General features: G+C 36.3%; 1 protein-coding gene across 1 annotated transcript in view; it reads left to right on the forward strand.

Moving 5' to 3' along the window:
• The window catches only part of WDSUB1 (WD repeat, sterile alpha motif and U-box domain containing 1), a 25,543-nt gene extending 650 nt beyond the window's left edge, over nucleotides 1–24,893 (forward strand). Inside the window, exons 2-12 of the mRNA XM_015814731.1 lie at nucleotides 590–1,005; nucleotides 2,529–2,713; nucleotides 4,850–4,939; nucleotides 5,810–5,903; nucleotides 7,882–7,915; nucleotides 9,926–9,966; nucleotides 11,771–11,877; nucleotides 13,682–13,861; nucleotides 17,092–17,232; nucleotides 23,058–23,281; nucleotides 24,770–24,893. Of these exons, the coding sequence (XP_015670217.1) occupies nucleotides 608–1,005; nucleotides 2,529–2,713; nucleotides 4,850–4,939; nucleotides 5,810–5,903; nucleotides 7,882–7,915; nucleotides 9,926–9,966; nucleotides 11,771–11,877; nucleotides 13,682–13,861; nucleotides 17,092–17,232; nucleotides 23,058–23,236 (1,449 nt within the window). The 5' untranslated portion in view covers nucleotides 590–607 and the 3' untranslated portion in view covers nucleotides 23,237–23,281; nucleotides 24,770–24,893. The remainder of the gene's footprint in view (nucleotides 1–589; nucleotides 1,006–2,528; nucleotides 2,714–4,849; nucleotides 4,940–5,809; nucleotides 5,904–7,881; nucleotides 7,916–9,925; nucleotides 9,967–11,770; nucleotides 11,878–13,681; nucleotides 13,862–17,091; nucleotides 17,233–23,057; nucleotides 23,282–24,769) is intronic.
• Nucleotides 24,894–25,075: the final 182 nt, after the last annotated feature.

Raw genomic sequence — 25,075 nt, forward strand, 5'->3', positions numbered from 1 at the left:
AAAAGAAAATGTTCGTTTCAATGTACGTCTCTCGAACATGAAGCAGACAGAGTTAAGTGTCAGGGAGTTCAGAAAGCGATTCCGACGTTGCAGGTGACTCTGAGGTTGGAAGCTGCCAGCCTCTGTAAATCAAAATCCAAGTAGGTATTTCCAGTGTGCCTGATTATAAGGTACCTACAGCGACCTTATGTTCTCGAAAAAAGTAAAGGAGAAACCTGAAAAAGGGGCAAATCTGAAAGAGCTTTATAAGGAGAAAAAAATGTTAATTGTTGATGTTTAAAATGTTGCTTTACAAAGGATAATTCAAGAGCAAAACCAAGCAAATAAATTTAAAGGGCAGCTTTCTAAAATAAAGAATAGTGGAGGTAAGGTCTCTCTATAAGTATATAATATCATCCATAAATTATGGGTTATTATTTTGGGTTTAGCTTTTCACCTTTACTCTGATTGAAACTAGTGAGAAAGCGTTTTTTTGTGAGGACCAATATTTTGGTAATGATAGATCAGGTTTCTTAGTACACTGTTCAATGGAGTGTAACTTAATCTAGAAATTAAGAATCAACTTGATTTTTGTTTCTCTTTATTTCAGGTAACTTTATATCACCAAATGGTTAAATTAATTTGCACTTTGGCAGACCACAATGATGATGTCAACTATTGTGCCTTCTCTTCTTCCTATTTGGCTACATGTTCCTTGGACAAAACGGTCCGTCTGTATTCGTTAAACAATTTTAGTGAGGTTCCTTACTCACCCCTGAAAGGCCACACTTATGCTGTCCATTGCTGTTGCTTCTCTCCTTCGGGGCATATTTTGGCTTCATGTTCTACGGATGGCAACACAATTTTGTGGAATACTCAAGATGGGTTGAAACAGGCAGTGTTGGAGCATCCCTGTAGAAACCCTCTAAGAATTTGTCGATTTTCTCCTGATTCTACATACTTAATTTCAGGAGCAGCTGATGGAAGTGTAAATATGTGGAATGTTCAGACCCTAAAATTGTTTCGGTGAGTATATCAAATCTGAGGCAATTAGAAATACTTTTTTCAGAAATATTAAGTCTATTTGCTTATGCTTACTATAATGGAAGAAGTTGCATTCCCATTTCTACTCCAATAATAATAATAATAATAATAATAATAATAATAATAATAATAATAATAATAATAATAATAATAATAATAATAATAATAATAATAATAAAGTTGGAAGGGACCTTGGAGGTCATCTAGTCCAACCCCCTGCTCAGGCAGGAAACCCTATACCATTTCGGACAAATGGCTGGCCAGTCTCTTCTTAAAAACTTCCAGTGTTGGCGCATTCACCGCTTCTGGAGGCAGGTTGTTCCACTGGTTAATTGTTCTGACTGTCAGGAAGTTTCTCCTTAGTTCTAGGTTGCTTCTCTTCTTGATTAGTTTCCATCCGTTGCTTCTTGTCGTGCCTTCAGGCGCTTTGGAAAATAGCTTGACTCCCTCTTCTTTGTGGCAACCCCTGAGATATTGGAACACTGCTATCATGTCCCCCCTCATCCTTCTCTTCGTTAAACTAGACATACCCAATCCCAGCAATCGTTCCTTATATGTTTTAGCATCCAGTCCCCTAATCAACTTTGTTGCTCTTCTCTGTACTCTTTCTAAAGAGTCTCAACATCTTTTTTACATCGTGTTGACCAAAACTGGCTGTGTTAGCCCTTTGAACCAGACCTCAAGGGAATTTTAGATCAGACAGCTGATCAGGCTGTCTCATTTAGTGATAAAGTTAGGACTGCTTCTATGAAAGTCAGGGCAAACGATCCTTGGACTTCAATGGATTGAAGAGAGTTCTTGAAATTCAAGTATTGCAGGAAAGTTTTGTTTCTGCTTTTTTTTTTAATTAACATGTCCTGTACAGTATCATGTTTAAAACCACTCTATCAAGAATGACACAATGCAAGTTTATGTAGGCATAATTATTATTTTAGGCGTAAGATATCTCAATAAGAATGATCAATTTTCTTCTGCCGTATTCATGTGAATCAGTAAACTCACTGGACATAATGCTAAACTGTGGCTCTAGCTCTCTTTTCCTTTAATGCAACTGCAATATCCTGTTCTGAAGTTTTTGTTTACATGAAGATTAATAGCTACTTGCCTATTATCTGAATCCTGGCATATCTTAGAATAAAACAATTACAAACTAAGTTAATGATTCTTGCTTGCTCTAAATAATTATAATTAAGATTTAACATAGTTTAGAATTTACACTTAATATAAAATGCAGCAAAAAAGAAGGAATATAAGTAGTTCCCTAAATGTCAACGAGGCCTTTAAAATATAGCCCTGGTCTTGACAAGTGATGAACAATAAGTCTTGAAATTTTATAATTACACAATTTAAAATGTTATAGTACATTTGTAGACAGCTTTGACATTGCTCTGTTTGTTATATCAAAGATTACTTTGAAATATTCTCCTTTTAGATTTAATTTCTTTTTTTTTTCCAAACACGTAACATGGTTTTAGCTACCAAATTCCTTTATGCTTGCTTTTTAGATCTGGTAGCGTTAAAGATGGATCATTGGTAGCTTGTGCATTTGCTCCTAATGGACGTTTCTTTGTGATGGGATCATCCTGTGGAGATCTAACTTTCTGGGATGACAAAATGAAGTGCTTACATAATGAAAAAGCTCACGATCTTGGTGTTACCTGCTGTGATTTTTCTTCAAGGCCACATTCTGGTTAGATAATTTACTATTTAAATAAATCCTTTTAATATTTTGTCAGTTCCAGACTTAACTTTTACTTGTATTCTTGTCCTTAGGATCTATAACTGATGAATATAAATTCTTTTTGAAGTTTCTCTTTAATTTAATTCTGTTGCAATGAATTTAAAGCCAGATTTTTTTTCTTAAGTAATATTTCCTGCCCAGTGATCTATCTCTTTTGCAAATGTATGGCACGTAAGACTGTGATCTTAAAGACATTTTGTGGGGGTAAGCTCTACTGATCACAGTAGGACTTACGGTAGTATATTCTTAGTATACTATGCAGAGGACTTAGTATACTTAGTATAATTCTTAGTATAATTCTTAGTATATATGCAGAGGACTGTACTGTGTAAAAAGTTTATCATACTCTTCTTTCCCTTTAAAGAATTGTGCTTGAAGTAGAAGAGAATTTTGGCTGCAATTAAAATTATGTGAAATTATTTATTATTTTTATTTGATTTTATCTCATTTTTTTTTACTTTATAAGTAATTCAAGGAAACGAACATATATTTTCACTGAACATACTTTAAAAGGACAGTAACTTTTACTTTTAATCTCTCTTCATATGGAAAATGTCGAATTCAAAGCAATTAATTTCATTTTTTAATTTTTTCCTAATAAACGTGATTTTGGAATTGCTAATTGGCTTCTGCTTGAGTATTCTATGCTCAGTTCAGCTAGTCTTATGATTTCAAATTCCAGTATCGTAGGGAAAATGTTAACATCCATATATAAAATGAAGTCCTCCTAAAATATGTATACAATGATTTTTAAATTACCATAGTTAAAATTGGAATGAAAGATCTCCATTTATCGTCTATGGAGACTCTCAGTCATCCAGGTGTGATTGTCCCAAAGGTGCTTTTTCAGGAGGCAACTGTACTTTCTTGTTTTTCTTTGAAGATGTTTTGCTTCTCATCCAAGAAGCTTCTTCAGCTCTGACTGGATGGTGGGGAGTCGAATGGTGGGAGAGTATGAACGGATTTTCAGAAACATTGCAGACTACAGGAACCATTTGTGCTTCAGTTTGAGATTCAGAGAACACAGACTCATCACAACAGTCTGCACCTGTCTTCAATAGTGAAGGGACACAGGGTAGAAAAACATCCTGTATCCAAGAAAGCTCCACACACATTTGCACTACTCAGGAGATCCTGAGGACACAAGTAAATCTCCAAATGGCCCCAACAACTCTCTAAAAGAATGCAAATGACCAGCTGTCTGCAAGCAATATAAATCCTTTCACTCCCCACCATCCAGTCAGAGCTGAAGAAGCTTCTTGGATGAGAAGCAAAACATCTTCAAAGAAAAACAAGAAAGTACAGTTGCCTCCTGAAAAAGCACCTTTGGGATGTCCATTTATCTTTGCCTATTTGGGATTACTTGTGTTACATTAAACAGGTGTGTGGATTGGAGACACTATATAGAACTATTGTAATTATAGAAAAAAGCGTTCCATTCTAGCATATTTTTATTGCTCTCGTGGAACACAAAGCCGGAAAATTCAAGAACTGTCTGATTTACAACACAAAACAAATTAGATATAGGTAGTCCTCAACTTACAACCATTTGTTTGTTTAGCAACCATTTGAAGTTACAGTGGGAGAGAAAAAAGTGATTTATAATCAATCCTCGCACTTAATAACTGCCACAGATTCCCCATAGTCATGTGCTCAAAATTTGGGCGCTTAGCAACTGACATGTATTTACAATGATTACGGCATCCCAGAGTCATGTGATTGCCATTTGAGGTCTTCCTAGCTGGCTTCGGAGAAGCAAAATCAATAGGGGAATTTGGATTTGCATAATGACCACATGATTCACTCAAAATTTGTGGTTATTCATTTAACAACTGTGGCAAAAAAGGTAATAAAATCAGGCATTCCTCGTTTATCAACTGCCTTGCTTAGCAACAGAAATTTTGGTCACAATTCTGGTCATAAGTCAAGGACTACTTGCATTACATACAGTCCACCAGATTTCTGAGTTTTGCACAGCAAACCTCTAATTGTGCTTAGTTTACTAGAAGCAGATATTGAAAAAAATAGAAAACCTTATTTTGTTGTGTTTCTCATGCATTTCTGAATATATATCTATTTTCTCAGATAAGCCAGATGCTGATTATTTCAGAATGGCATCTTCTGGTCAGGATGGCAGAAGTAAGATCTGGCTCATTTCATCTTCTGATTCTACAGGTATCAATAATTTAAAAATGCTTATTCTTTAAAAAAAATTACTTGCCTTTCCACTGCTTGGATTTTTGATTAGGTCTTGCTCAAACAACAAACAAATACATGAGGCAAAAGAAAAAGGAAGTATCTTACTGAACAAGTGAATAATCCTTTTTGATAATACAAAAGGATTGTTTATAAAAGTATAAAAAGTAAAAAAGGAAATAATTGATGGTACATTACAGTAAAGCAACATATTACAATAAAGCAAGGGTATCAAACTCGCAACGTCACGTGACGTGTCACGACGTATCGTGACTTTTTTGCCATTGCCGGCAATGGGGTGGGCGCGGTTTCGCTATGACGCATCCTGCAATAAAACAATAAAAACACCAACAACAGAGAGAGTAAGGTAAAGTAATCATTCTTAAGAGAGTGTGAAGCTTTTTCATATATAATTATTTATTGTTCCTTATTTTGATTGATATTAGAACGAGGGTTAAAAGATATTTTTCATTCATTTATATGAATATGAATTCATTAGCATGAATTCATTAATAATACCCAGTGATGTATGGTTCTGTCAGATTGAATTCTTCCCATTTTGGCTCCTAAATTGGCTCTAAAGATTTTCCAAAGCACATTTGGGGGGGAAATGATCAGAAACTTTTGTTATGAAAATAGAATTTTTAAAAAAGCTGTCCATTTTATCCTATTCTCATTGCTTTCGTGGAATACAAAGCTAGAACATTAAAGAGCAGCCAGATTTACAATACAAAACACAAGCTAGATACTGCATTGTGCAGTATATTTTACTTTGTATTCAAAAGTGACAAGGTTGCAATTTGATAAAGAATATTTTCATTAAATATTTGTTCACCTTTCAATGTTTAGGATTTGACCTGAGATGTAGATGTACTTTAAGTGGACATACTGCCCCAGTTCTGGCTTGTGCTTTTTCCTCGAATGGGCAGGTTTTAGTTACTGGGTAAGAATCTTGGTTTAATTTATATATTTTACTTCTGCAATTGGTTTGCTCAATTGGTTCTTATTTTTTCCCATTTCTATGTTTATAAAGATAGACCTTTATTTAGCTTATTTCTACACTGATACTATGTTTCCCCGAAAATAAGACCCACACAGAAAATAAGCCCTAGCCTGATTTTTTGGGGTGCGCTTAATATTAGCCCTACCCAAAAATAAGCCTGGGGGTGGGCGTGGCCAATACAGGAAGCGGCAAGCGTGCAGGGGCCGATGGTGTCCGGCAGCAGCCGCAGCCGCAAGTAAGTCTGAGGGCAGAGGCGGGGGGAGGCAGGCGATCCAGACACGCTGTGCTCGTGGGAGGCTTGCACAGCGGCACCAGCAGCAGGCGGAAGCAGAGCCATGGGGAGGAGGCATGCGATCCGGACACACTGCCCACTCTGTCCTATGGTCTCTTGGCTTACCCGTGGCTGTGCTGGGGCAGGCGGCCCACAGTGTGTCCGGATCGCCTGCCTCCCCCCGTGCCTCTGCCTCCTGCCGATGCTGTCCTGCGAGCCTCCCACGAGACAGGCAACTGCGCAGCACATCCAGATTGCTTGCCTCCCTCGCCTCTGCCTCCGTGCTCAGACTTATCTGCACTGCGCCAAGGGGCCGGCGGGCTACAGCTGCTGCCAGACACCTTTGGCCCCCACCCACTCGCCGCATCTTGTGCATACATGGGGGACGGAGTGCCTGACCAGGCTGATCACCCTGATATCGTGTTTCCCCGAAAATAAGCCCTAATGCGTTTTTGGTGCCCCCCAAAATATAAGACTGGGTCTTATTTTCTGGGAAACACGGTAAGTGCTATGATGCCATTGACAATACTGAGCATCACATTATATCCATTTAAGCTCATGAATCGTTTTAAGGAGAAGGCTTATTTGAAAGTAGTGTTGAACATTTGTAATGAACTCAAAATCACTACAGACCAATCTCCCAAATTTAAAAAATATCTAAGGAAAAATCTACTTGCAATTTCTGTACCTATGATCAACCTTTCTATATGAATTAAAAGAAAAAAATGTATAGATGGCATGTCTTCATTAAATACATTTTCAAAACCTAAGTTTTTGCAACAGAAAGTAAATATAAACAATCATACATTTAAGATGCAATATGAAAAAAAGTCAATTGCTTTTGCAGAAAGGCTTATTCTACATTAATATAGTGTATTTCAAGGTTATGGAGCAGGACAGCGCTAATACTATTTTTGTTCAAGCAGTGGATCAGAGATACAGGTAGTCCTTGAATTATGATTGTAATTGAGCCTGGAATTATGGTCATAGGTCATGCCTGTCGTTAAGCATGACTAACACATGTGTCTGATTTTACAGCCTTTTTTGCAGCAGTCATTAAACGAGTCACCACAACTTAAGTGAACACAGCAGCCATTAAGTGAACCCATTGTCTTCAATAGGCAGTTTTCCTGAAGAAAATGTTGGGCTTGGGTAAAAAAAAACATCGTAAATTGCACCCAAAATATAATTGTGCTGGGGGCTGTTGGAATTTTGGGTTGTAAGTAGCCCTGGCGGGGTCCATCGTAACTTCGAGTGGTTGCTAAGTGACTGGTCATAAGTCAATGACTACCTGTACACAGAATATAAATCAAAACCAACAAGCAAAATCATTTAAGAAGTATATATATTACTCCATTAGAGATAACTATAGAATTCTTAATGATTGGAGTCTCAGCTTTTAAAATGTTCAACAGATTATTTTAATGATTCTTATCCTCCTGGATTTCTTTTCATTCCCTTTGAGTTTCAGAGGAGGTTATTGTAAAGTTAACTATTCATAATAATCACTGTGCTCTAACACTGAGCTTATGCTCACTGTTTGCTATTCACACTCTTCTGATTCTTGGACAATTAAAACCTTTTTTTTAACTGTTGAAGGATGAGTTCTGATACAGTTATGTTATTTCATCTTTGTTTTCTCACTAGGTCTGTGGACAAAACTGTAATGATTTTTGAAACTGTAAGTATTTAAGTATGTAAGAGGGAAAGCCCTCATTATGCAAGGATAACAATATATTAACATTCTTTTTTCTATTAGTAGGCATTGCAAAATTTGCTTATTCAGTAACTTATTCCATGATAAGCTGTGTAGGCCAGGTATTTGCTTGAGCTTTTTTCCCCCCTTTGAATCTGCTTGTTATTCCACAGAATTATTTGAAAAAAGTATTTAGAATATTTATATGTCACTTGTTTGCTTTACAATTCCAAGTAGTTTACAGGGTGTAGAAAAAGATCATTTCTGTTTCTATTCTTGACAACCAGAAAATGCTCTACTTCATTAAAAACTATATATTTAAATTAAAAAAAAAGTTTTAAAAGATGGGTTATACCCAGGGTCAACTATCTGCCAGTGGATACATTTTGTCAGCCATTTACCAAATTTAAGGAGGCTGCAATTTTCTGATGCAGATGAAAAAAAAAACTTTGGGGGGGAGGAGACAAAGGCGTTTTTAATGTCCTATATCCGTGGTGGCGAACCTATGGCACGCGTGCCACAGGTGGCACGCAGAGCCCTCTCTGTGGGCATGCGCGCCGTCACCCCAGTCCTAGGCCTTTAGCTGGGTTTTATAAAACCTTTTCACTTTAGGCCTTCACCGCCATGTGCGCAAAAAAAAAGGTTCAATTAATCAATTTTAACTTCTCGCGGGAAAAAAAGATCTCGCAAAGTTGGAATTGATTGATTGAACTTTTTAGTCCCACCCAGTCTGCTGTTACCACTGCAGCCACGCCCACCATTTGGGTCACACCCACCCAATGGGCCATGCCCAATCGGCACCCAATGATACATAAGTGGGTTTTGGGTTGCAGTTTGGGCACTCAGTCTCTAAAAGGTTCGCCATCACTGTCCTATGTATTGTTAATGTGGAAAGGATTGCAGTCTCAACTGAAACCTGACACTGGTATTTTTCTCCATGTACTTTTTGATCATGTAGAGTCTAGATTCTAGACTCTAGAGGAATATGTCTGTCTTTAAATGATACAAAAGTTTTACTCACTGTTAGTCCAAATATCTTTGAAAGTTAAAAATACAAAATGGGGATTTGATACACCAAATAGCAAGGTAGATTCTTCGGCTTTGTAGAGAGATTCTCTGAGGAAAAGAGTCTGTAGCTGTATAGTTTTACTTTGGCTCGGAGTATATGCGATCCAAATAATATGACAAGGAATAAAGCATATGATGGACCTTATAGTGACGAGTGATGGGCAGATAGCAAGTTGTATAAGCACTTGTATGATAGTGAATATAGGCCAATGCAATGAAATATAGTACAGTAATTAAAAACAAGCATGTACTTGCTATCTGTTTGTAAGTTTTTTTATTGCAAACCTGTTTTTGTATACAATCACAGGACATTTTAATAGTTAATTTTGGAATATTTTCCTTAGTTTTTCTGAGATGAATTTAAATACTGTATGTATAATACTGCAATGTCTTATTTTAGATAAATTTTAGAGAAAATTATGAATTGCAAAAATAATAAAGACTTTTATGGCACATTAAGAATGAGAAAAATTATTATAGGAAACTATATACTAAAAAATAGCTTTTCCAATGGAAGTAGAACAATGTGAAGAGTAGCATCTAGTGGTGTTAGATGCCAACTACAGGATTTGTTATCCATTTAACTTAGGTGGCAGCATAATTAATTCTAGTCACCTTTATGTTATTTCTTAATATTTTTGAAGACTATTGTAATCCTAAATAATCTTCAAATATATATATAAATATTGGGTAATGGTTTTTTTCCTGTAAGCCCAGTTGAGTAAGGGATACTTGTAGTTTTGGAATTCTTCTCTGTTTGATAATGATTTACTGCAATTTTTAATAAATTCAGTTTTCTGTATTAATTATAGATACTGTATCTGTAAATGTATTATGTACACCTATAATTTTTGGATATAAAAATGGTGTATAGATTAATTGTAAATTCCCTTATCATTTGTTTGTTTCTTTGTTTATTTTGGACAGAACACTGGGAGCAACCTACACATTTTGACTCAGCATACCAGGTAGGCCATTAGCATGTATTAGTATATTACTATATATTAGTAGTAGTAGTAGTAGTAGTATTGATCACTGCACAGCCTCATGTTCAGACTGGGTTTGGCATTTTTGTCTACCTTTCGAGTCCTTCCGAAGGTCCTGGGATTGGTAGATCTGGATGTTTGATGGTGTTACAGATATCATTGCAGGATAGAAGCTATTCCCAGTAAAGCCGCGTTTTGCAATTGACTGGTGGTGAATTTGTCAATGCCAATGGCATTCAAGTGGTACTCCAGTTGTTTTGGTATTGTACCCAAGGCGCCTATTACTATTGGTACTACCTTTGCTTGCCTTTGCCACAGTCTTTCTATTTCTATTTATAGGTCTTTGTGTTTTGTTATCTTCTTCAGTTCTTTCTCTTCTATTCTGCTGCCTCCAGGCTCTGCCAAATCCACTATCCAGACTTTTTTGTCTTTCTTATTGACAATTGTTAGGTCCAGGGTGTTATGTGACAGGTGCTTGTCTGTTTTAATTCTAAAGTCCCAGAGTAATTTAACTTCTTCATTTTCGATGACTTTCTCTATTTTATGGTCCGATCAGTTCTTGCTTGCAGGCAAATGATATTTCTTGCAGATCTTCCAATGCACCATTGTTGCTACTTTGTCATGCCGTTGTTTGTAGTCACTCTGGGTGATCTTCTTGCAGCAGCTTACCAGATGGTCCACTGTTTCTTCAGTTTCTTTGCATGGGCAGCACTTAGTGTCTGTTGTTATCTTCTCAATTCTGGCTTTGTATGCATTTGTCCTTAAGGCTTGGTCTTGTGCAGCCAGAATTAGTCCCTCAGTCTCTTTCTTCAACTTTCCTGCTCTTAGCCATTGCCAGGTCTTGTTATTATCTGCTTTCTCTGCTATTTTTTTTTTAATGTACAGGTCATGTAGTGCTTTGTGTTTTCATGCCTCCATTCTGTTCTTCATTTGGTCTTTCTTGTAGGCCAGTTTGGCCTTTCCAGTAGTCAGTAAGCCTTCCTGGCATACTAACTTCTTCATTGTCCTTCAGATATTCTTCCAAAGCCCTTTCTTCTTCTTCAACCATCTGATGTACTTGCAACATTCCACACCCACCTATTTGCCTTGGTAGGTAGAGTCTGTATGTCGCTGCGAGGATGAAGGGCGTGATTCATTGTCATTATTTTTCTGGTCTTCCTATCCATGGCTTTTAGTTCTGCTTGAGTCCAGTTCACTATTCCAGCTGTGTATCTAATGACTGGAATTGCTCAGGTGTTGATTGCCTTGATGCTATTTCCTCTATTGAGTTTGGACTTTAAGATCTTCTTCACTCTCTTGGTGTATTCACCTCTAATCTTTTTATTGACTTCAGTGTGCTTGATATTGTCAGCTTGCAGGATGCCCAGGTATTTATAGTAATCATCTTCATCCGGACTCTTAATGCTATTTTCGTGGGGCATCTTGATTCCTTCAGTTTTCACTATTTTTCCTTGTTTGATAGTGAGTGTGGCAATCCACACTCCATTGTAATATCTTGGCTATATATATGGACAGTGTTGAGCAGTGATTCTATTTCAGATGGAGTTTTTCCATACAGCTTCAGATAGTCCATGTAAAGGAGGTGGAATAATCTGGCATTTATTATTATTATTATTATTATTATTATTATTATTATTATTATTATTATTATTATTATTATTATTATTATTACTATTGCTATTGCTATTGCTATTGCTATTGCTATTGCTATTGCTATTGCTATTATTATTACAAGGATAGCATTTGAAGTGTGACATATATTTATCAAGGAACTTGTTATTTCTAGATATGTTACAACTTGTGCCTTTGCACCAGATATGCCATTATTTGCTACCGGTTCAATGGATAAATGTGTCCATATCTGGCAACTGGAACCAGAACAACTTTTCACAGGTCAGTACCAAAACGTTTTTGTCTCCTGCCTTGTAAACATTATATCAATTTGTTTTACATCATTACCACCGAAGTTTAAACCTACATACTTTTATATGTAAAATAATTTCTTTGTTGCCTTTTGTCTCAAGTAAGGCTCCAAACAGCAGCCTTCCTCATTTAATCCCAAGCCTAAATTAGAAATAATCAATTTTCTTCCAAGAAAAATTCCTATTCAGTAATTTTTGAAAGACATATTTGGAAATCCAATTGTACAGTTGGATGAAATTGTCCCTCCCATTTTTATCCAACCAGGCTTAAATCACACATGTCTGTTCACAGTATTAATCCAGGATTAAATCATTGTGTTCTTACATACTTTTCAATGAATATTAGTTTGTTGTTCTAGTGGCCAACTCAAGCAATCCAATCACTATACAAGATAATTATTGTAGCCAACCATCTAAAATAGGCTAGCACCTCACCTGCCCCAACCAATTAATATCTCCCACAAAATGAATGTTCTTATTACTTTATCAATTTCTCATTACATTTGGTATGTAGGCATATCTAAAGGGATTGACACTCATTTGTAGTTAAAGAAATTGCCTAAGGATGAACCCATGTCTGTTTCCTCAGTAGAAGCACTAAGCAATTTTTGTACCACCCTGGATGATTGCATCTTTATTTATAATCAAAGGCAAGTTATTCCCAGGCTATTTTCAAGCTGGCAATTCAGCTTAGTCACTCTTGTCTCTGTTTGGCCTCAAAGGGGACTCAAGCAAGAGTTTCTTATCCTATTGCAATTCAAAGAAAGATACATTTTAATTGTATTTTTGATTGTTTTGATTGTTATTTGGTCTTTTACAAAAGCTTTAAAATATCACATAATGAAAACAGTAAGGCAGTGTATTAGGTATAGACCAGGGGTGTCAAACTCAATTTCACTGAGGGCCGTATCAGCATTGCGGTTGTCCTGGGGGGGCCGGGTGGGTGTGGCCAGAGTGGGTGCAGCCTACTGGGTGGGCGTGGATGGAGTGGGTGTGGCCTACTGGGTGGGTGTGGCCAGTTCTACATCATTTGTGTCAAGGGTGCCTATGGGGGCTTGGGCAGGAGTGGGACAGATCTGAGGGTCTCTGGCAGAAGGGTGGGACCGGGGCAAGTGCCAAGGCGTGGTCCACCGAGGCAAGTGCCAAGATGGCCACCACAAAATTGTACATTGGCTCCCGGCTAGCCTGGGCCAGGGCCAAGGTAGCGGGGGCCGTTCCCTCACTGTTTCCAGGATGGCTTCGCGGGCCACATGAAACCACTTTGCGGGCCGCATCTGGCCCCCAGGCCTTGTGTTTGACATGTCTGGTATAGACTGTCCCTCTCCATTAGTTGAGAAAATAGGATCCTCCAGAAGCTGTACATTGGAAGAAGAGAATAGAGTGGCTTTTCTTACCACTCTTTCCCTGTTGCCCATGGCTTTGTGAATTGTGCTGTTCTCAAGTATCTCTCAGTCTTCCAAAAGTACTTTTTTTGGGGAAACACAGACAGAAAAATGAATCAGGTTAAAAAAATTAAGTTTTTCTAACAGCACAAGGAAACATGTTGAACACATGTCTGAATCAATACATTAAAAGCAAATAATAAAGTAATATTTGCCTTCTAATTGTATAGCATATCAAGAAGATTTATGTTATGTTGCATTTGCTAAAATCTGATGCAAAAAAAGAGGATAAGTGTTATATTTGTGCCACCCTTCACACTTGGAGCAATGTTTTAATTATTTCTTTTAATATATGTTATTTAGTTACGTGAGTTCATTTTAATCTTTTCTCAGGAAGTCCTCTGATAAAGGAATCAAAGATTTCTGTTGATAACTGGACAGAAGAAGATGTTTCTGTTTGGCTTCAAACACATAACTTACAAGACCTAGTTGAGATTTTTAAAAGAAACAATATTGATGGTAAAGAATTGTTAAATCTTACAAAAGAGAGCTTGACTGATGATTTAAAAATCGGTAAGACAATTGAATGAAGTATTTTACAGTATTATTTAAGCTGAACATTCTGATCTACTCTGAACATAATTTATACAAAAAACCCCAACATAGTTATTAGTAACATTGATCGTTTTAGGAATGTTTGAATTTTTTTGTCTCATGTAGAACAATATGAACATGTAACATTTAACAAGTCCAGGTTGTCAAAATATTCCATTCTCATATGAACCGATGGTATTATCAATTGATTATCATTTAATAAATAATTTTATATAGGGTTTTTTTGGCGTGGAAACCAAGCAACAGTTTTTAGACCTAAATAAACAAGTTATAGAACTTCATTGCCTTTTCATGTAAAAGATACAGATGACTTGTCTCTTGTAATCAAATAGATTCTATTCCTTGATTTTAGTCCTTGTCAGATTTTTTTTAATGAAACAATCATACAGGTAATCAAATAATGATTTGATAATACAAACAAGTGAGGATGAGGATTGTATAACAGAGTTGGTTTTAACAATAAATAACCTATTGAATGCAATTGATTTATGAATCAAATGCATTTGAAAATGAATGATCTTCCTTTTTGTTAGTCTTTTAATCGTGTTTACTATTGGTTGTACTTCTGGTGAGAACCACAAAGCCATTTCATCAAATCATCTAAGTTTTAAAAATCACTATTATTCTATAAATAATTATATGAAAATATATATTGGTATATATGAAAATTATCTGAGTTTTGTATACATGGAAATCACAGATAATTTTCACAATTGTTCCCTTTTGTTCCATCAAGAGCTTTGGTGCATTTTATTGAATTCAAGGGTACCAAAGTTGCCAAAGCTTATCAGTTGAGACTAATTAGATAATGCTGATGATAGGCTTATATTAAAAATTGAAATCAGTGGGACTGACGATAGGCTGACCTCCCGCAAGTGCATCAGCACTCTGTCGAAATATCAACATAATAACACGTCAGTGTACAGGGACTTTTAATGACACCACTGAGAATTAATTACTAGCTACAAACAGAAAAATAAGAAGAAACTTGGCAGAGTTGATCATAATGAGATCTGTAATATAAAGTGGATAAACAAAATATAAAATATGTTAGCAGAATTTGCTGATCTCCATAATTCTAATAAAGCTAACTGAATAGGAAGAAGGCAGGTGTACCTGCAGGTGTGTGTCATTTCTCCACTGTTTCACTGCACAATATTTCTTAGAATATAAATATAAATTTGTCTTCCTGATGTTTAACTCGGTTGGACTAGGACTGTGATTGAAAACAGTTGTGCAGGCCCTCTTCATCATGATCATTATAGAACAGAATAACACTATTCTATATAACTTTACCTAATAATATTATATCCTGATTCAATATTTCCTGTCAAAGTAATGTAGAGATAGATTAATTTGAAAACAAGAAAAAGAATCTTATTTTTGAAAAATCCTTATGAGGACTTTTTCTTTTAATATTATACATACAACATATCTTAAACTGTTCTTCTTTTGTTTTCAGAACTTGTATAGATTCTGATCTCCACAACTTGAAAAGAATTTATTATTTTTGCCTCGTTTATGTCAGAAACCTTTTCCTTGAGTAGGCCAACATCCCAGAGATTTTTCTTCCTTTTTTTTGACAAAATTAATGTTTTCAGCATTATTACTTCAACTGTGTTAACTTTTTTTGTAAAATTCAAGAGCAATAATAGTTTAAAAAAGTGATAGTTTAATAGCTGTAATTTCTCTGAATTTTAACTTTTGAAATCTTCTAGCTTAGTATTTTGAAAGAGAAATAACATTAACAAATGGCAGTAATAATTGTGATAATTTAAATTAACGTTTCCTGAGACTGCAGTCTTATGGTCTTCGAGAGAAATCCGAATAACTACAGGATTGCTTGCATTTTCCCAGTTCAGATAGAATGTCGGACTTCAGGAAACAAAAGTGAAATTCAGTTTCTTCTACCAGCCTCTGAGGCTGGCATGTTGCAACATCCCAAAAAGAGGAAAGGAGATGTGCTGAAGATGTGTTGAATCCAAAGACCTTCTGATACTTTGATATGGCACACCCATCCACTACTCACACTATCACATAATTTAGATAGTGAGCTGGGCATAATTTTAATAAATAAAATAAATAAAATTTAAACAAATCATGGAATTGGTTACATTAGAAAAGATTTTTTTTTTTAAAAAATGAAGAAGATGCAGACATTTGTTCCTTGCTGGCCTGAGATTCAGAGATAAAAAATACAAAATATACAAAAGTTGACTGCCCTCTCCTTTTAGACAAAAACAAATTACTTCAGATCTTTAAAAAAAAAATCTCTTTCCCCCACATCTCACTCCTTATTAGTAATCAAATTATAAAACTCATCATTCAGTTCAGCAAAAGTCTGTTAAGAGCTACGAGTACTTTTGCCCTTTTGAAAAATACGTTTCTCAGATTTAATAAGCTTTGTATAAAAAAAAGAAATTCATAAATTGAAAATTAAGACAATGGACCATCTTTTATTATTTTATAGTAATTGCTTAGCTCTTGTGCTCTCTCTCTCTTTTTTAAATTCTCTAGAAACATTTATTGGTTGGGAAGATGACCACCAGGTGGATCATCAGCAATTAGGCACCACTCTAATAAGTTCCTACCCAATTCGTTTCCAAATTTGAAATAAATTTACATTGTCTTTTTTAAAAATTGAATCCAGGGTGGAATTACAAAGCTCTTTTGTTTCTTCAGATGGAGATGATACAGTACTTGTGATATTTATTACACTCACTGACTAGAATTCAACAAGTGAGCAGCAACTGAAACAAAATAAAACAATATAATTTACTACAGGATTACTGATGCAATCAAAGTGTGTCTGGTTTTACAAACAGCATAACAAAACATGGCCATTTAGAGATACTATTTGGCCATGTCGTGCCATATGTGTTCATGCTTATTTTCTTGGCTATAAATTTTTTTCTGTTTTTATAATGTCTTTTTGTCACTTGAGCTAAACATAAGTAGGCAAAAGTGAATGTAATGTTTTCATTTTATATTGTCCCTATTACAGGTAGCTTTACATAAGACCATCGTTTGAAGTGTTCTCTCTGCAAATTTAAGAAAGACATAATTTTAGCTTTTAATATTTAGGAGAATTACATAAAAAAATCATTTTACATAATTAACTGTACAGTGCCTTGTATTATTTTTCCAGTTAAATCTAGTCACTAAAAAGTCTGATATAACTTTTCCAGAATCTCTAGGTCTTCGCGGTAAAGTTTTGCGTAACATTGAGGAGCTCAGGAATGAGATGAAATCTGCTTCTCTAGATATTCCTGATGAATTCCTGTGCCCCATAACCAAAGAACTTATGAAAGAGCCAGTGATTGCCGCAGGTAAGCGTACTGAAGATGGCTTAGCTGTATTTATCATTTGGTAGAGATTTAGTAATGAAGAATATATGTTTATAAAGCAAGTTATGTATAATCTTTTTCTATCAAAGGCACAGAGAAAACATTTTTAGTTTTAATTATCACCATGTTGATTACATTCCCAGAAACCAATAGAAATGAGCCATAGTATAATCATGATAGAGTGAAAATCTATTAGACAATTTGCAATACTATATTACATATGATGGAGGGTGTGTCCAGTGGATGGCTTTTCTATGTTCACATTTGGTATGTGTATAACTGGCTGCCCAATACTGTGTAATGTTCACATTTGTCATTTCCAAGATGCATGAAAGAGATATAGAATATCTCATTAAATCTGAAGCAAAATTGTATGAAGCCAGAAGCTGGAGCTTTTCTCATACCTGATTATTAATAACAGTTTTTGGTTTTAAAAATACTGTTTGTTCTTTAAAAATGTTGAATTATTTTAAATTGACTGTTTTGAAAGTTCGGGGATGGGTTTAATGTTCTTAAATTGATCCCAGTGCCTTTTAATCCCTTATCAAGCCAGCATAATTCTGACCCTCAGAGACTGATCTGTTTGTGATGTTGTTGAAAATTTCCTGGTTTTAAGAGTTTTTCTGCAAGCTTGCAAGGACAGTCGAAGGTTCCCCTTGAATGTTGGCCCTTTCAATCTGGCATGTACAACTCTTGCTTGGTTCTCAAATTTATAATCATTTTTAAAGAGTTATTTAAAAAGCCAGGGCACTTAGTTTTCACATTTGAGTGTGTCCTCAAACCCCAAACCTACTATTTCAAGGGAATTTAGATGCAATTTACTGCTTCATTTAAAATTAAGTCCTTCCTTCCTTCTTTTTTCTTCTTTTTTCTTTCTTTTTTTTCTCCATCTCAGTCAGTGTCTCTAAAAACATATTATAATCAAAATATTAAAACATTTTAAAACAATAAAACTATAGGGTTTCCTGCCTGAGCAGGGGGTTGGACTCGATGACCTCCAACTTTATTATTATTATTATTATATAATCTTAGAATATACATACACTTCAAACTTAATAGAATTGCATATAATCTATGGACATATGTTTGTCAATTGAACACTACTAGATTTGAATAATGGGAGGAGATTGCTTTAATCGTGTAAACAATCTGTCAACCTAGCTTCCTTAAAGCATCATCTCTCTGGCAAAGATTTATGGAATGGCTATCATTCTGTTCAGTTCTCCATTATGTATAAAGTTTGTAAAAACATAGAGCTCACATGTATATGAGAACATACAGGAACATAAGCATTTTATAAGGGAGCTTACAAGTTACAAAGGTGATCTGAGGTAGAGGAGGGGCATTTGGCTGATTTTGTGGAATGGTGTGGATTCTTGGCCCTGGGATAGGTTTGCTTGTTTGCTGAGCACACAGTCTGAACTTACAGATGTATCTGACTCAGTAATCAAGTGACTGCTAGTGGCTAGAACTGCATTTATCAGCAAGCAGCTCCCCGTCAGGCATCATTCCTACATTAGGAAGACATCAGGCAATAAGGATAGAATAATAGGAATAGAATAGAATAGAATAGAATAGAATAGAATAGAATAGAATAGAAATAGAGCTGGAAGGGATCTTGGAGGTCTTCTAGTCCAGTGTCTTCTTGAAAACCTGCAGTGTTGGAGCACCCACGATTTCTGGAGGCAAGCTGTTCCACTGGTTAATTGTCCTCACTGTTAGGAACTTTCTCCTTAATTCCAGGTTGCTTCTCTCTTTGATCAGTTTCCAACCATTGTTTCTTGTCCTACCCTCTGGTACTTTGGAAAATAATGTGACCCCCTCTTCTTTGTGGCAGCCTCTCAAATACTGGAATACTGCTATCATGTCACCCCTATTTCTTTTTTTCTTTAGACTAGCCAAACCCAAGTCCTGCAACCGTTCTTCGTATGTTTTAGTCTCCAGGCTTTGGATCATCTTAGTTGCTCTTCTCTGAACTTTTCCCAAGGTCTCAACATCTTTTTCGTAGTATGGTGACCAAAATTGGTTGCAATATTCCAGGTGTGGTCTCACTAGGGTTTTATAAATACTAATATTTCGCATGATCTTAATTCTATGCCTCTGTTTATACAACCCAGGATAGTATTAGCTTTTTTGGCTGCTGCTGCACATTGCTGGCTCATAGTCAATTTTTCATCCACTAGGACTCCAAGGTCCCTCTCACTGTTTTTGAACCAGGTCTCACCTAATCTGTACTTATAACTTTGATTTTTCCTGCCTAAATGTAAAACTTTGCTTTTCTCCACATTCGAACTCATTTTGTTGGATAGGGCCCATTGTTCAAGTTAGTCTAGATCTTTTTGGATTCTGAGCTTGTCTTCTGGGGTGTAGGCTATTCCTGCCAGTTTAGTGTCATCTGTAAATTTGATGAGTTCCTATTCTGTTCCCTCATCTAAGTCATTGAAGATATTGAAGAGTACTGGGCCTAAGATGGAGCTTTGTGGTACCCCACTGCTTACTTCTCTCCCATGTGGATGTAGTACCATTGAGGACTACTCGTTGAGTACGGTTTGTCAGCCAGCTACAGATCCATCTGGTGGTGATGTTGTCTATTCCACCTTTTTCTAGCTTACCAAGCAGTAGATTGTGGTTTACTTTGTCGAATGCTTTACTGAAATCTAAGTATACTACGTCCACAGCGTTTCACTGGTCTACTAATTTGGTCACTTTATCAAAGAATGAAATAAGCTTGGTTTGGCATGATCTGTTTTTAACAAACCCGTGCTGGCTAGAGTGAGCCAGCAAGCCAGCAACAGTGATCAAGGAATTTAGCTGAGGAAGAACAAGGCAAACTGAGATCTGACAGAAAAATGAGGAATCTTCTGTGATTACCTGCCAGAAATGCACTGTTTATACTAGAAGGTTGGGTTGGGAAGTTATTTCTGCTGAAGTAGGAATTAGGAAGCTGTGAGCCTCCATATTGGTAACTGCCCACCCTATTAGATCCAGCAGGTGGCGGGACTGCTGGTGGGACTAGAAAGATGTTATGGTGCCCACTCTCTGGAATATCATCTCCCAAAGATCAAACTCACCCTGAACTTTTGGCTTTTCACAGGGCCTTAATTATCTGGTTTTGCTATCAAGCCAGGAGTCCTGATAATATAGGGTGAGCCCAGTTCCTGGTTGTTATCAGTTGTGGGGTGTAGTAAAGTCCTCTGTTGCTATTTGATGCCATTTATAATTTTGGTTATTGATTTTACTCTGTTTTTAATTGTTAGCTGCCGCAAGTCCTGTTTATTGGATGGGTGGCCATATGAAGTTATAAATCTTCCCTGAAAAATAGCTATAGTAACTAAGCATGATGGAAATGGAGACCCCCACATTTGAAAGCCCACGTTCTTGATGCCTGCATTAAGGAAGACTATATCTGAATGTTGCATACACTAAATTATTTCATTCTTATTTCAAAAGGGAGGTGAGGGAAAGTAGATTACAAATTTCCAAATTCTTTGGAAAGTCTATGTGACTTAAGTAAGTAGGCAACGGCCTCTACAAAAATTGGCAGTACATTTATATGTTATTTCTTTTTCATAGCAGAACTGAATCAGGCCTGATAACTGCATTTATCTCCTAGTCACGTCACAATTTTGTGCTTCTATTTTATACATGAAAAGCTTAGGACACAAGGGACTCTGTGTAGCAGTTTTGATTATTCCTTTGACAGCTTTGTGATGAGTTTTTGGAAATTAATTTTAAACTCAGGATTAAAGTAACAGACTCAACATACTGAGAGTTCTAGCTCATTTTTAGCAAACTGGGAGAGTGAGAGTGAGATGTGTTTATCCATCAGTAGAAAATGTTTAGTGATACTTTTTTATTCCGTCATTTTAATTTCATGGAAATCAATTACTTCCACATGAGAAAATATTCATATTGTCTGATGAATGACTATACGGTATGAGGTTCAGACATATTTGATTGGAATACAGTATTTTAATTCTTACACTATCTTAAAACAGTGAGATAGATATTGCTATTACTACTACACATATTATTTATATACTGTAACTTCATATTATTTTCTCCATCTCTCTGTCTCACACACACACACGCGTGCGCACACACACACCCAAACACAGAGAGAGATATTCAGTTTATTTCTATATAGCTTGAAGAGTTGTGCATATATATTCAAGTCATCGCTGCCTTTTTGCTGCTTCTAGAAAAAGTCACATTATAAAGAAAAACTTTCAAAGGTAATAGTGCTTAAAAAGAACAGTAATCATAAAAACTAAAAAAAACATAAAAATTACCAGTATAGTATGTGCACTTTAAAAAATTATCTGAACAAAATTATAAATGCTAGTTCGGTTGGTCATGATCTGACTGTACAAAATTGCTTTGTACAAATTATTTGATTCCTTAATTATGAAGGCTAACTTTCTAAAGTTTATGTAGTGGCTTTCTAAAGCAGTGTTCCCCAGCCTTTCCGGGCGGATGGCCCTGCACGTAAGGGAGGAGGGATGTTTTTGCATGACTGGGGCTGTGAGCGCCAGGGCCCGCCACTCACGTTAAGTGGGGCTATGAATGCTTGCACCTGCCATTTATGCAAGTGGGGCTGCAAAGGCCTGCTGCTCACCCTTTTCTATTTGTAAAACCTACGTTCTGCCCCACAAGTGGTTGCAGCTATGTAAAACTGAATAATGTTTAAAATACAAGGAAAATATTTTATTTGCAAGTTCCTTCATTATTCCGTAAGTTTATATCCTTATTTGGCATTATTGAGAATGGGTCTTTGTCAAATCTGTGCAATCTCAATTTTTGTCAAACCTGTATTTTTTTTATTTTGGGGCAAAGGTTTTGCCTACAATTATAAAAATGTCCTTCTAGTACAGGGGTAGGCAACCTTGGCTCTTTTATGAGTCGTGGACTTCAACTCCCAGAATTCCTGAGCCAGCCATGCTGAGGGGAAAGGGAGAGGTTTCCAAGCTGAGCCATGCTGGCTCAGGAATTCTGGGAGTTGAAGTCCATGAGTCATAAAAGAGCCAAAGTTGCCTACCCCTGTTCTAGTACATAAAAATTGTAGTCTTTCATGAGGCTGTCATCCGTTAAGTATAATACACAGGATTTAGTTTTGAGGGCAGCAGGAAAAAACATGCCTTCCCTGTTTACATACTGCGGGTGAAAAAAATTCAGTATGTGAAGATAATCCTTGTACAGTCCAGATTCTGCAAATTTAAATTGCCAAGAAAGGCCTCTTCACGTAGCACAATTCTCTGCAACAGGGGCCCTCCACATATAGAGCCAGCATACCCGACCCCAGCTTGGTAGAGATGTATGTATTATGGCTGTGCAACCTATTTGGATCAATTCGCCACGCTGGAGCCTTTCAAACAGCTCTGCATGGCTGCTTCAGGAGCCGCCCCAGAGCGTCTGAATATGAATGACTAGCAGACAGCATTTCCAGTCTGAATTGCTGCCAAAGCAGCAGGAGCCTTCAGTGTGGCTGTAAAAGATGTAAAAGACATGACACTTCAGTCACTTCAAGCAGCGGTGCTGAAAGATTTTGTGCAACATTAAAATGTATTTAATGAAATTTTCTACATTGTATTAATCTTTTACGTCTGTACATCAGTAGATTCTTACTGAGTTAGAGTCAAAGGATGCAGTTGCTAAGTTCATACTGATTTCTTCTAGATAATAGATGTGCATTGGTATCTATTGATACGAAGTTGGTCCATTTCCTATCTGAATAGACTAGAGATATCTTGCTTTAAGGTATGATTTGCAGAGCACTTGTTTTCAGGAATGTTTGTTTCTTTTTTTAGATGGCTATTCCTATGAGAAGGAAGCAATGGAAAATTGGATAATTAAAAAACGGCGTTCTAGTCCTATGACAAATCTCCCTCTTCAGAGACTTGTACTTACCCCAAACCGAACCCTAAAAATGGCAATTAATCGCTGGTTGGAAACTCAGCCAAAATATAATGAAAAGCAAGCACTTTAAAGACTGTCATTTTTTTTTCAAAATTAGAGGAAACAAAATCTAAAGGTATGTAAAACATTTCAGCTGCTGCCTATGGATACAGTACACTTTTGTTACTGTGGGGGTAATTGATGACATTAGTTCAAGTACCTTGATCCTTGACGATTGTCAGCTATTGGGTATTACAAATGATTTAAGTGTCTGTTACTGAATAAAATTCTGGCTGAAGTGATATTTATATTAATGGATTCCATAGACGACAGTAGGACTTGGTTTTGATTATGTATGCATGGGATAGAATGTAAGTTTTATTAATTTCAAGAAAATATACAGCTTGTAATAGATTATGCTCTGTAAAAAGTTATTTAGCAACCAACAAAGTAATGATGTGCCTTTTCCTACGGTAGCTTATTCGGATATCAGAGCTTCCCAAAACTCCCCGGGCCCAGCCCATAGTAGACCAGAAATACAGAATTGAGGCCAGAGAGGTACATGGTTTTTTTTGTCTCTGTCCTGGATCTCTAAATGTACATATTTATGTTCCTGTTTATTCCAAAGAATGGAGGAACACCGTGGCCCTGACAGAGAGCAACAGGTGCTTAGATCTTTGGGATCAAAAGATTTTCCCGCCTCGCCCAGCCTTCTTCCAAATACCTTTGTGAGATGGGTCTGGTGTCATGTTTTGTTGAGCTCAGAAAAGAGCTAGCGCAAGGAGCAAGAGACTGAAGTTACCTTTCCAGTTCTGAGATTTTCTAGGACATTTATCAAGTTGGCGTGAACCTGTGCAGTAACATTTTGCATGACTTAGTAAGTGTTAACAGCAGAATTACCACTACTTACTACCAGACCTGAAACAAATCATCTTTTTATTAGCTATTTACAAACAGTCTTCAGAGGACTATGATCAAGAATGAAATGAAAAACTCAAAACTATGCACAGTTTAACTAAAAGGGCATCTCATGATCAATTATAACTTTGTAGAACTGCAGTACACTCCCATTTCAGTGCCTTTCCAGAAGTGCCAGCCTAGATATAAGGTTGACAATTCAACCAAAGTTTTGGCATGGAATAATTATCAGCTCATTGGAGATCAGCCTGTTGAGTTGATCTACAAATATTAAACACTCACCTGTGTTCCAACAATTTTTGGAAGAGAGAAGTGATCCACGCAGATTGTTCATATATTTTACGTTTGAAATGGATCCTAATCAAACTTGCGTTAGTGGTGACCGCTCAGTGTTGTGCTGTAAAACTACACTACTGAACCAGAAACTATATTAATAATCTTTTATTTAATAAGAGAAAAATACAGTAGCTGTGCAAAAAATAGATCTACAGAACAAGAGAATAAGATTGTACAAATATCAAGATAAACAATAAATAAGCTACAGAATAGATTAAGTCATTCCAAAACAGACTTTTTAATGCTTTTTTTAAAAAAAAAATGTGTGAAGTTGTTATAACGTAACATACATTCTGTACATATGGGAATAATTTGTTAAAGGGACTACAGAATTTTCCAGCTTATACAACCAACCTTTTATTACTTACAGGAACATCCTTACAAAATGTGCCTCTTCAAGAACAATTTGTAATTTAAATAGATATTTCCTACTGCAATATTGAGGAAAGTATCAGTGGCCTTTGTGTAAGCTTTTCCCTCGGATAGATATTAGATGTTCTATAAAAAATACTCTATGACCTGTTTGTCTCTTGCTTTTCTGATATAACACCTCAAAAGATGTTTAGATAAACTATGTAAAGTGCCGATTGTATGTTGTTAACTTGTCATGTGACTCAGTGCAATAACAAAGATGTTGAATAAAATGCATGCAAAATTTTACTTCTTCCCTTGCAAT

Source organism: Protobothrops mucrosquamatus, unplaced genomic scaffold, assembly GCF_001527695.2.
Source record: "Protobothrops mucrosquamatus isolate PMUCROS unplaced genomic scaffold, P.Mucros_1.0 scaffold279, whole genome shotgun sequence".
Taxonomy (NCBI): Eukaryota; Metazoa; Chordata; class Lepidosauria; order Squamata; family Viperidae; genus Protobothrops; species Protobothrops mucrosquamatus.